Source organism: Salmo salar, chromosome 13 (assembly GCF_965601325.2).
Source record: "Salmo salar chromosome 13, fSalSal1, whole genome shotgun sequence".
Taxonomy (NCBI): domain Eukaryota; kingdom Metazoa; phylum Chordata; class Actinopteri; order Salmoniformes; family Salmonidae; genus Salmo; species Salmo salar.
The window spans coordinates 55,596,809-55,610,018 of record NC_138303.1 but is presented as its reverse complement, the minus strand read 5'-3'; the positions used below and the strand labels follow the sequence as shown (position 1 = coordinate 55,610,018).

Sequence of the window (13,210 nt, the reverse complement as noted above, 5' to 3'; positions counted from 1 at the left end):
AGTATTCACCCCCTTGGCGTTTTTCATATTTTGTTGCATTAAAACCTGTAATTTAAACATTTTTATTTGGATTTCATGTAATGGACATACACAAAATAGTCCAAATTGGTGAAGTGAAATTTAAAAAAAAAAGTATTTGATCCCCTGCTGATTTGTATGTTTGCCCACTGATAAAGAAATGATCAGTCTATAATTTTAATGGTAGGTTTATTTGAACAGTGAGAGACAGAATAACAACAAAAATATCCAGAAAAACGCATGTCAAGAATGTTATAAATTGATTTGCATTTTAATGAGGGAAATAAGTATTTGACCCCCTCTCAATCAGAAAGATTTCTGGCTCCCAGGTGTCTTTTATACAGGTAACAAGCTGAGATTAGAGCACACTCTTAAAGGGAGCGTGACAATGACCCAAAACACACGGCCAAGGCAACAAAGGAGTAGCTCAAGAAGAAGCACATTAAGGTCCTGGAGTGGCCTAGCCAGTCTCCAGACCTTAATCCCATAGAAAATCTGTGGAGGGAGCTGAAGGTTTGAGTTGCCAAACGTCAGCCTCGAAACCTTAATGACTTGGAGAAGATCTGCAAAGAGGAGTGGGACAAAATCCCTCCTGAGATGTGTGCAAACCTGGTGGCCAACTACAAGAAACGTCTGACCTCTGTGATTGCCAACAAGGGTTTTGCCACCAAGTACTAAGTCATGTTTTGCAGAGGGGTCAAATACTTATTTCCCTCTTTAAAATGGAAATCATTTTATAACATTTTTGACATGCGTTTTTCTGGATTTTTTTGTTATTCTGTCTCTCACTGTTCATATAAACCTACCATTACAATTATAGACTGATCATTTCTTTGTAAGTGGGCAAACATACAAAATCAGCAGGGGATGAAATACTTTTTTCCCCCACTGTATGTATTCACCCCCTTTGCTATGAAGCTCCTAAATAACATTTGGTGTAACCAATTACCTTCGGAAGTCACATAATTAGTTAAATAAAGTCCACCTGTGTGCAATCTAAGTGTCACATGATCTGTCACATGATCTCAGTATATATACACACCTGTTCAGAAAGGCCCCAGAGTCTGCAACACCACTAAGCAAGGGGCAACACCAAGCAAGCGGCACTATGAAGACCAAGGAGCTCTCCAAACAGGTCAGGACAAAGTTGTGGAGAAGTACAGATCAGGGTTGGGTTGTAAAAAAATATCAGAAACTTTGAACATCCCACGGAGCACCATTAAATCCATTATTAAAAAATGGAAAGAATATGGCACCACAACAAACCTGCCAAGAGAGGGCTACCCACCAAATCTCACAGACCAGGCAAGGAGGGCATTTATCAGAGAAGCAACAAAGAGACCAAAGATATCCCTGAAGAAGCTGTAAAGCTCCACAGTGGAGATTGGTGTATCTGTCCATAGGACCACTTTAAGAAGTACACTCCACAGAGGTGGGCTTTACGGAAGAGTGGCCAGAAAAAAATAAGCAAACATGTTTGGTGTTTGCCAAAAGGCATGTGGGAGACTCCCCAAACATATGGAAGAAGGTACTCTGGTCAGATGAGACTAAAATTGAGCTTTTGGCCATCAAGGAAAACGCTATGTCTGGTGCCACCCCAACACCTCTCATCACCCAGAGAACACCATCCCTACAGTGAAGCATGGTGGTGGCAGCATCAAGCTGTGTGGATGTTTTTCATCGGCAGGGACTGGGAAATTTTTCAGAATTGAAGGAATGATGGATGGTGCTAAATACAGGGAAATTCTTGAGGGAAACCTGTTTCAGTCTTCCAGAGATTTGAGACTGGGACGGAACTTCACCTTTCAGCAGGACAATGACCTTAAGTGTAATACTAAAGCAACACTTGAGTGGTTTAAGGGGAAACATTTAAATGTCTTGGAATGGCCTAGGCAAAGCCCAGACCTCAATCCAAATGAGAATCTGTGATTGCTGTACACAAGTGGAACCCATCCAACTTGAAGGAGTTGGAGCAGTTTTGCCTTGAAGAATGGGCAAAGCTCCCAGTGGCTAGATGTGCCAAGCTTATAGAGACATACCCTAAGAGACTTGCAGCTGTAATTGCTGCAAAAGGTGGCTCTACAAAGTATTGACTTTGGGTGGGTGAATAGTTATGTACGCTCAAGTTTTCCGTTTTTTGTCTTATTTCTTGTTTGTCTTATTTTGCATCTTAAAAGTGGTAGGCATGTTCTGTAAATCAAATGATACAACCCCCCCCCCAAAAAAAAACATTTTAATTCCAGGTTGTAAGGCAACAAAATAGGAAAAATGCTAAGGGGTGAACACTTTCGCAAGCCATTGTACGTACACTTTCAGTCATGAAATAGTGAACCAAAAGGTTAACTAAATGTTTAATTAGTTTTATGGACAATTTCTGTAGAAGCGAGAGGTCACCAGGAAGTGACATTTCAAAGACCTGTCACACTTTCCTTCTGTGGCTGTGCAGACAAATTGAAAAAAAAGGCATAATGTTTCTGTCGCTTAATTTGTCATGTTAAAAGGTTCATAATGTGCAAAAGTACAATGTAAGTCTTCAAATAGTAAGATAGATACCATTGTTAACTAAATGTTTTATGAGTTTTTATGATGATTTTGTAATGTTTATTGACCAAGTTGGAAAACGTGTTGACATTGCCAGGGGCTTAGCTTGCTGCTAGCTAGCTACATTAGTGAATAAGGGGGAAATGCTAGCTATCTATACCACCCTGTGTAAGTATGTTTTACTCACTAAAATTGTTATTGCGAGCTACGAGTCTGAAATGGGGAATTGAATTTCAATGCAGTGAATATTTGTTGAAAGTCAAACTGAAATATGTCAATAGTAGGATTCTTCGGCGATCTCCTCAGCAAATGTTTTATGTTCTACATCTGGAAAATTGATATAAAATGTTAATATTTCCTTTACAATTCTGTGTTGTGTCCGTGTTCTTTTTAAATTCTTCATAAATCCATTATGAATGGGAAAATATTAATTAAATTACATTGACTGCATAGAATTCATATATAAATGTTTGTTGTTATAGAGCAGTGGCAAACTGTACAATTGATTAATATTAAGTGCTTAGCTATAAACGCTTTATAAATGGAAACAGATTTTACTTTAACTTGACTGAACAAAAATATAAATGCAACATGCAACAATTTCAAAGATTTTACTGAGTTACAGTTCATATAAGGAAATCAGTCAATTGAAATAAATAAATAATTCCCTAATATAGGATTTCACATGATTTGGAATACAGATATGCATCTGTTGGTCACAGATTCCTTAAAAAAAGAAAACCTGTCAGTATCTGGTGTGACCACCATTTGCCTCATGCAGCGTTACACATCTCCTTCACAAAAAGTTGATCAGGCTATTGATTATGGTCTGTGGAATGTTGTCCCAATCTTCAATGGGTGTACAAAGTTGGATATTGGTGGGAACTGGAACATGCTATCAAACACATTGATCCAGATTATCCCAAACATGCTCAATGGGTCACATGTCTGGTGAGTATGCAGGCCATGGCAGAACTGGGACATTTTAAGCTTCCAGGAATCGTGTACAGATCCTTGTGACATGGGGCCATGCATTATCATGCTGAAACATGATGTGAAGGCGGTGGATGAATGGCATGACAATGGGCTTTAGGATCTCGTCACAGTATCTCTGTGCATTCAAATCGCGATCGATAAAATGCAATCGTGTTCGTTATGCGTAGCTCATGCCTGCCCATACCATAACCCCAACGCCACCAGGGGGCACTCTATTCACAACATTGAAATCAGCAAACCGGTCACCAGAAACAGACGCCTCACAAGTCATCAACTGGAAGCTTCATTAAATAACACCAGTCTCAATGTCAACAGTGAAGAGGCGACTCCGTTATGGTGGCATTCTAGGCAGAGTTGCAAAGAAAAAGCCATATCTCAGACTGGCCAATAAAAATAAAATATTAAGATTGGGCAAAAGAACACAGACACTAGACAGAGGAACTCTGCCTAGAAGGCCAGCATCACGGAGTCGCCTCTTCACTGTTGATGTTGAGACTAGTGTTTTGCGGGTACTACTATGTCAGTTGAGGACTTGTGAGGTGTCTGTTTCTCAAACCAGACACTCTAATGTACTTGTCCTCTTGCTCAGTTGTGCACCGGGGCCTCCCGCTCCTCTTTCTATTCTGGTTAGAGACAGTTTGCGCTGTTCTGTGAAGGGAGTAGTACACAGTGTTGTACGAGATCTTCAGTTTCTTGGCAATTTCTCGCATGGAATAGCCTTCATTTCTCAGAACAAGAATAGACTGATGAGTTTCAGAAGAAAGTTCTTTGTTTTTTGGCCATTTTGAGCCTGTAATTGAACCCACAAATGCTGATGCTCCCGATACACAGCTAGTCTAAAGAAGGCAAGTTGTATTGCTTCTTTAATCAGGACAACCGTTTTCAGCTATACTAACAAACTTGCAAAAGGGTTTTCTGATGATCAATTAGCCTTTTAAAATGATAAACTTAGATTCGCTAACACAATGTGCCATTGGAACACAGAAGTGATGGTTGCTGATAATGAGCCTTTGTACGCCTATGTAGATATTCCATTAAAAATCTGCCGTTTCCAGCTACAATAGTAATTTATAACATTATCAATGTCTACACTGTATTTCTGATAAATTCTATGTTATTTTAATGGACAAAAAATGTGCTTTTCTTTCAAAAACAAGGACATTTGTAAGTGACCCCAAACTTTTGAACGGTAGTGTGTATATATAAATAAAGAATATATACATTGAGTACAGCAAACATTAAGAACACCTTCCTAATATTGAGTTGCCTAAACGTTTTGGTTTCATTTTGTTAAGACAGTCCAGGACGGTACTTCTACATAGCAGATTGTGGATAAATCCTTTTTTCATTTTTTCTTTGTTAAATACTACAGAAAGGTATAGTTGAAGTCGGAAGTTTACATACTCCTTAGCCAAATACACTTAAACTCAGTATTTCACAATTCCTGACATTTAATCAGAGTAAAAATTCCCTGTCTAAGGTCAGTTAATATCACCACTTTATTTTAAGAATGTGAAATGTCAGAATAATAGTAGAGAGAATGATTTATTTCAGCTATAATTTCTTTCATCACATTCCCAGTGGGTCAGAAGATTACATACATTCAATTAGTATTTGATAGCATTGCCTTTAAATTGTTTAACTTGGGTCAAACGTTTCGGGTAGCCTTCCACAAGCTTCCCACAATAAGTTGGGTAAATTTTGGCCCATTCCTCCTGACAGAGCTGGTGTAACTGAGTCAGGTTTGAAGGCCTCGTTGCTCGCACACGCCTTTTCAGTTCTGCCCCAAAAATGTCTATGGGATTGAGGTCAGGGCTTTGTGATGGCCACTCCAATACCTTGACTTTATTGTCCTTAAGTCATTTTGCCATAATTTTGGAAGTATGCTTGGGGTCATTGTCCATTTGGAAGACCCATTTGCGACCAAGCTTTAACTTCCTGACTGATGTCTTGAGATGTTGCTTCAATATATCCACATAATCTATTTTGTGAAGTGCAGCAGTCCCTCCTGCAGCAAAGCACCCCCACAACATGATGCTGCCACCCCCATGCTTCACGGTTGGGATGGTGTTCTTCGGCTTGCAAGCTTCCCCTTTTGCCTCCAAACATAACGATAGGCATAATGGCCAAACAGTTCTATTTTTGTTTCATCAGAACAGAGGACATTTCTCCAAAAAGTACGATCTTTGTCCCAATGTGCAGTTGCAAACTGTAGTCTGGCATTTTTATGGCGGTTTTGGAGCAGTGGCTTCTTCCTTGCTGAGCGGCCTTTCAGGTTATGTCGATATAAGACTTGTTTTACTGTGGATATAGATACATTTTACCTGCTTCCTACAGCATCTTCACAAGGTCCTTTGCTGTTGTTCTGCGATTGATTTGCACTTTTCGCACCAAAGTACATTCATCTCTTGGAGACAGAATGCGTCTCCTTTCTGAGTGGTATGAAGGTTGTGTGGTCCCATGGTGTTTATACTTGCGTACTATTGTTTGTACAGATGAACGTGGTACCTTTAGGCGTTTGGAAATTGCTCCCAAGGATGAACCACACTTGTGGAGGTCTACAATTTTTTTCTGAGGTCTTGGCTGATTTCTTTTGATTTTCCCATGATGTCAAGCAAAGAGGCACTGAGTTTGAAGGTAGGCCTTGAAATAATCCACAGGAACACCTCCAATTGACTCAAATGATGTCAATTAGCCTATCAGAAGCTTCTAAAGCCATGACATAATTTTGTAGAATTTTCCAAGCAGTCAACTTAGTGTATGTAAACTTCTGACCCACTGGAATTGTGATACAGTGAATTATAAGTGAAATAATCTGTTCGTAAACAATTGTTGGAAAAATGACTTGTGTCATGCACAAAGTAGATGTCCTAACCAACTTGCCAAAACTATAGTTTGTTAACAAGAAATTTGTGGAGTGGATGTAAACTTCCGACTTCAACTGTACCTAAAATACATTTTTGGCATTTAAAAAAAAATGAAATGGTATCTAGAATAAAAGTTTGACAACATATCAACAATTCCCTATGTATTCGTCTGGAGAATGCGTCTAAGGATAACAACACAAATGTGGTGAATACAGATGCTTCTGAGGCTTATAAAAATGAGTTGGTGTGTGGAAAATGTCAGTTAAAGACAAGTACACTACCAAACCTCAAACACCTATTTAGAACCAATCACCATCTCTTCGAAGTAAGTTACTACATATATTCCAGTTCGTAACATTTTATATGAAATGGCCTTTTAAAAGTAATTGCAATTCATGACATTTTGATGACGGTAGTATGATATGACTTTTTGAAAATACTCATTTTAAATCATCGAAATACCCAAATCTCAAAATGTCATTTTAGCCTGTGGTGCCTGGTCTTAAGATGAGATCCAATAGATCCAATAGAATGTTCGAGTATTGTTTTTTGATAAACTAATTTTCAATGAGCATGTGAACGTTCCTACTTGTCTCAACAATCCTTTATCAAAAATCTGCCTGTGAACATTCAATTGCATAGACTCCCATACAACAAGACATATATAGGTGTGAAAAACATAGATAACTACATTTTTGGAGAGGTTATCATATATCAATTTGATCAGGGGCTAGTGGGGAACAATTTAATACCATCAAATCTTTGCCACCCCAAAGTGGACAAACTTCTAGTCTGACCCATGGACTACTGAGGAAACTTCTTCACTCAAGGAGGATTAGCTTCTAGTACAATGTATAATTCAACAAAACAATACTCCAGCACTGATAAATCATACAGATAGCGGTTTGGGATGGACTTAGTCCATCTTTATCTGTTTGTGCCTCCAAAATGAATGACAATTCTAGACACGATTGATTAGTGAACTAGTATATCTAGTCAATGAAATTGGTTTTCTCAACCTTTTCACTGGAAAACCAGTCTTTTGAATAAACAGCACTTGGTTTTACTGGACTAGAATACACTGTAACCATCACCACTTATTTTGTCTATGCCCCAACATTGCCCTCTATAGGCCTGATGTCAGGATACAGGGCATGACATTATGGCTTCAACCGATACACTTGTGGTGGTTAGCTTTAGGTGGTCAGAGAGTCTGCACTGGAGCTATCAAGTATTTATAGAAATGTTTGAATACATTATAGGTATTTTAAGACCAGGCTGAAATGGCATTTTTGCATCGAACTATCAATTTTGAGATGTGTTGACATTTTGGTCCGTTCATATTAGTATTTGCAAAAAATAAACATGAAAATGTCAAATTTTGAATTTTAACCACTTTAAAATGTACATAGATCATTCATTTCAAAGCTCGCTACATTGAATTACACATAATTTAAAAGCCCATTTCATACAGAATGTTACAACCTGGACTATATTCACTAACTTACTTGAAGAGATGGTGGCTTGATCTAAACTGGCGTTTGGCATTTGGTAGTCTTATTTCAGTGTACTTGTCTTTAACTGCAATTTCCCAAAAGTCAGACTCTTCCCATACGGCAATTAATTTTTCTCAGCTTCAGAAGAATCTGCATTCACCACATTTCACATTTTGTGTGGTTATGCTTAGCTATATTATCCAGACCTGCCCAGAGGGAATTGGTTAATATGTTGTACATTTTTTATTCTAGATAACATTTTCTTTGGAAAAATGCGCCAAAAATGCATTTTACGTAACTGTTATGTCTTACGTACATTTTATGTCTTTAGTATTTTACAGATAAAAAGATGAAAAGTATTTATCCACAATCTGCTCTGGACAAGTCCTGGAGTGTATTAACAAAATGTAACCAAAATATTTAGGCCGACTTCATTCATGTTTCCAGAAAAAAAACATGTTGCAAATATGTGCATTTCTTATTAGATATTGGCAAATTCTACTTCCCCAGAATCAGATGAACCCATGGATACCATTTTGATGATTCTGCATCCAGTATGAAGGTAGATCTAGTTTTGTGTGCCAATGCTAACTAGCGTTAGCGCAATGACAGCATGCTAGCAGTTAACATAGACTCCCAGTTATTGCGGTGAAGCTAGTTAGCAATTGCGCTAACGTTTGTTAGCAACTTCCTTCAAACTGCACACAGAGACATAACATTTTGATCCACAAGTTCATCTGACTCTGGAGAATTGACAAAATCCTGAAATATCCCTTTAAGACATGTAGCTATGTGGGACACCTTAAGTCATGTGTGGCACAAGAGACTGTCAAGAGTCCACTAACTCCATTTCCCATGTGTGTCCGAGCTCTCTACCAGGTGTGATACTGTGCTGCCTCGGAAAAGCAGGCAGCTGTGTCTGCACTTCCTGAGACCCTGGCTGTAGATGTGTGTGAACGTGTTTGTGATGCATGCAGACACATTAGCCTGAATAACCTCAATGCATTCCGCATTAATCCTTCACCATGGTAGGCATCAAGTAGTTTCTCTGAGTTATTGGTAGCCTAGCAAATGGTTCTAATAGAATAATTGGATGTTATTATTATTCTACTATACATTATTATTGTAACTGTTATTATGGCTCTCCATGTCTTGTCATTCCTCTCACTCACCCTGGGCAATTCAATTATGTTTTTCATGATGATGGTTGCTAGATTATGGCAACATAGCCATCTGTCTAAAGTAAATCTGACAGTACCATAACGATGACAAAAAGGGTTTCCTACTAATGGTTTGCTTTCTTAAAAAATATCCTTGTATTCCCAAGACACTATAGTGTACTTAAGACAAAATCATCATTGGCCCCCATTGAGAATGCCTGGGGCAGCACAGTCAGAATGGGAGTCAGTCGGGCTGAGAACGTCCATAACAATAGAGTGACGTGACCGTGAAATCCATCAATAGGTTGTCTACTGTCTTATACAGCCAAGTATCAGTATGACGTTGATCATGACTAAGATCAATTGTGCTATCTGAAGAAAAATTTTAATTTACAGTGCATAACCTACATAGTCTACATCTTTTTAAACGCACAATACATAATCTAGCTGTGTTAGTCCACACAGCTAGATTAGTCCAGTCTATTTAAATGTAAAGTACAGAATCTAGATTGTCCAGTCTATTTAAATGTAAAGTACAGAATCTAGATTGTCCAGTCTATTTAAATGTACAATACATACACGTAACCTAGATACCCCAGTTCATTTACATGTACAGTACATAACCTAGATAGACATTGACTATTTAAATCAACTGATAAAAACACAGCTTCTCCTTCCTAAAGCAAATCCTGATATCCTGAACAGCTCACACGAATGTCTAGAATCAGGAGGCATTGACAGGAACAATACTGAATCACTGATCTCTTATAACAAGAGCCCTGAACACAAAACCACTGCCTGGTAGTCGAATGCCTTTTATGTAGACAGGGCTGAGGTTAACATTCTTGGAAGCTTGAGGAAAACTTAGGAAGACAGCCTGAAATGTTTTTATTATAGGCTACTCAATTGAGCAGGTTGTGTATTTTTCAGATAATTTGCTCCTCATATTTCGTAAATGATGGTTCCCTGGTAGTGCTGTTAATTTGCTCCTCATATTTCGTAAATGATGGTTCCCTGGTAGTGCTGTTAATTTGCTTCTCATATTTCGTAAATGATGGTTCCCTGATAGTGCTGTTGCACATCACCCCCCCCCCCCCCCCCCCACACACACAGCTAAACTCCCCCTGTTGGTTGATAAATGATTAATAAAAGAACACCTCTCAGTAGTTTCTGGCGCCCTTAATGCCCATTATTCTCCAACTGTTGGGCAGCTTCCTTAGACAAAATGAAAGACAAAAAAAAAAAGTAGTTGCATGATGCCAACATATGGTGCATTAAAATGTTTTAATCTATCAGAAAACTGCAGATTTATGGAGGTATGTGTGCCTAGGTAGGATCATTTCCTAACTCCAAAATCAAAATGTCAGAATGTAGAAGGGGTGAATGACATTATCTTTGACATTTATTAAAGCAACAGATGTTAATGCAATCCAGGCAGCATTTGAACACCTTGAACACTAACTGTCATCAAAGTGGGAACACTGCAATTACATGTACTCTTCATTCGGGAGATAAAGGCTAAACTTACATGCATATGTCATAGCAAAGCTACTTGCAGTGTCGACCATATCCACTTGTGGTACCAGTTTGGGGATATCCTGGTGATGGGAGAGTGCAAAATGAAAAACCTCATTTTCATGGGAGCCCTTTGGGAACAATCCCCCTGTTAGCAAGACAAAAAAAATCATTGAAGACAAGGTTGAAAGTAGGTTCACGTCAACTGTCATCATACAACGAATATTTGAATGTATTACAACATTTGACGTATGGAGACTGTCATGCAACTCAGTTTAGATGTCAAACTAACAAGATGTAGTAGTGATATAATAAGCATTCCGTGTTGATAATACTCACCTATATTTATATTACTTGGGAAACTTGACCCATAGCAAAACCCAACACAAAAACTGACAAAGACCAAGGTAAAGCTTCGCTGCATATTTCCTTTTGCATTGGCGACGAACAAAGAGACAAATTCCAAAAGGTCTGCTTCTGTTCCTCACAAGGCTCTGTCAGTTCACTGACTCACAATGCATCCATAGTTGTAATAGACCAACTGAATTTGCAGAACTGTATTGCAGCCTGGTCTCATAGCAGCGTCAGAACCGCTCTCTCCCTATGGTAGCGCTCTCTTTCGCTGACTCTGCTGTGCGCGCAGACCTAAGAAGAATAACCATGCCAATAAACGAACCGACTGAGAGCCCTACCTACATTAGATATAGTCTGCGGAGCTTCAATTATTATATCAGTATGAAATGGGAGGGAACGATGGTTTTGTCATTCTAGCGCAGTATTCACCCACTCTGAAAATGACGGTTAAATAAATTGGTACAGCACTGGGAATGCCCAAATCCCTTGCCCAGACTGTACTACTTTCGTAACTGTTAAAGTAGTGGAGTTGCCAAGACGTTTATGGCATAATGATTGAGCATGCAGCTCTTTACCTGTCTATTTTTGGTAATAAAGTGTAACCTAAACGGATTAGTTAATAATGATATTTATGTACACAAGAATAGTAAAAATATTGACACTTTATTAGGTTATTGCAGATTATAAAATGTATAGCCCAATCAACTGCTCTTTCACATAATAGCATATAGGACAAAGTTTTCTAAATTCCGCTGCTGGAGCAGAAATAAGAAAACAAGACTACGGATTTGTCTTCACTGGCAACCGAGATCAACTCTGCGCGCACTATTCAAGAACATCGGAAAAGAATGGGCGCCTGATTGGCCTGATAATAACCTCATTACAGCCTTGTTTGAACCCACGACTGTTCTCTTGTCTGGAGCCTTATGACTTTGGATCATGGGAGAGACACTGACAGAGAATATATTTGAGAGTGTTTGCTCTTTTTGGACAGCATAATATTTGTTTTTCTGTTTAGATTGGCGGATTTGGCGCCATAGTGTATGTTTTTGCAAACGGCAGAAACAATTGGTCCTGTCTATTCGAACACTTGAAAGGCTTAAAACAATATATATTTTTTAGAATTTAGTAGATGCTCTTATCCCGAGCAATTTACAATAATGAGTGCATATATGTTCATACTTTTCCCCAGTGGGAATCGAACCCACAACCCTGGCATTGTAAGCACCATGCTCTACCAACTAAATCAAACCCATACCGCTGACGTTGCAAGTAGCTGTAACGGCTGTCTGAAGAAGTAGACCAAGGTGCAGCGTGGAATTTGTTCATCTTTTATTTTGGATGAAAAAAGGCACTTCACAAAGAACCCACAAACGACAGCCAAACAGTCATGTCATGTCATGTCATGTCATGTCATGTCATGTCATGTCATGTCATGTCATGCGTCATGTCATGTCAGTCCCCAACACACTAAACAGAAATGAACTACCCACAAACCCCAAAGGAAAACAGGCTGCCTAAGTATGACTCCCAATCAGCGACAACGATGTACAGCTGTCCCTGATTGAGAGCCATACCAGGCCAAAACAAAGAAATACAAAGCATAGAAAAAAGGACAGAATGCCCACCCAAATCACACCCTGACCAACCTAAATAGAGACATAAAAAAGGCTCTCTCAGGTCAGGGCGTGACAGTAGCATACTCTACCAACTAAACGACACGGGACAATGCAGCGATACAAAGAGGTTCAACATTACTTAAAACTGCAGAGCAAAAGTAAAACCATAGGTAGTAAAACATCCCCTTGGCAGGACAACTCTCCAATTACTTCTGACACAGGTTAAAAATGCATGTTTCTTTACTAGGTAAAAGCATGTGCACCTGTGTCAGTCTGAACAACCAATGAGAACACAGTAACAATTGACAAGACAATTATCAGCAGTGGTGTAAAGTACTTAAGTAAAAATATTTGAAAGTATTACTTAAGTAGTTTTCTGGGGTATCTGTACTTTAATATTTAGATTTTAGATTTTTATAGTTTTACTTCACTAGATTCCTATTGAAAATAATGTACTTTTTACTCCATACATTTTCCTTGACACCCAAAAGTATTTCTTACATTTTGAATGTGTAGCATGGTCATCCCTACTGCCTCTGATCTGGCAGACTCACTAAACACACATGCTTCGTTTGTAAATTAAGTATGAGTGTTGGACTAACAATAAAATTATGTCGTCCGGTTTACAAAATGTAGGGAATTTG

The 13,210-nt window shown here is 38.7% G+C and overlaps 1 protein-coding gene across 4 annotated transcripts in view; it reads right to left on the bottom strand.

Moving 5' to 3' along the window:
* Positions 1–11,370, bottom strand: part of LOC106567417 (glutamate receptor 1) — a 93,003-nt gene extending 81,633 nt beyond the window's left edge. For 2 of the 4 annotated variants that reach the window (XR_001320064.3, XM_082960206.1), the window contains exons 1-2: positions 10,933–11,370; positions 10,607–10,741 (exon numbers count right to left, since the gene is read on the bottom strand). Coding sequence is in view for 3 of the 4 variants with exons in the window: in XM_082960206.1 (XP_082816332.1) it covers positions 10,607–10,741; positions 10,933–11,017 (220 nt within the window). In the remaining variant the exon portion in view is untranslated. The remainder of the gene's footprint in view (positions 1–10,606; positions 10,742–10,932) is intronic. The other 2 variants (XM_014136625.3, XM_014136626.3) reach the window with 2 other exon arrangements.
* Between the last annotated feature and the right edge of the window lie 1,840 nt (positions 11,371–13,210).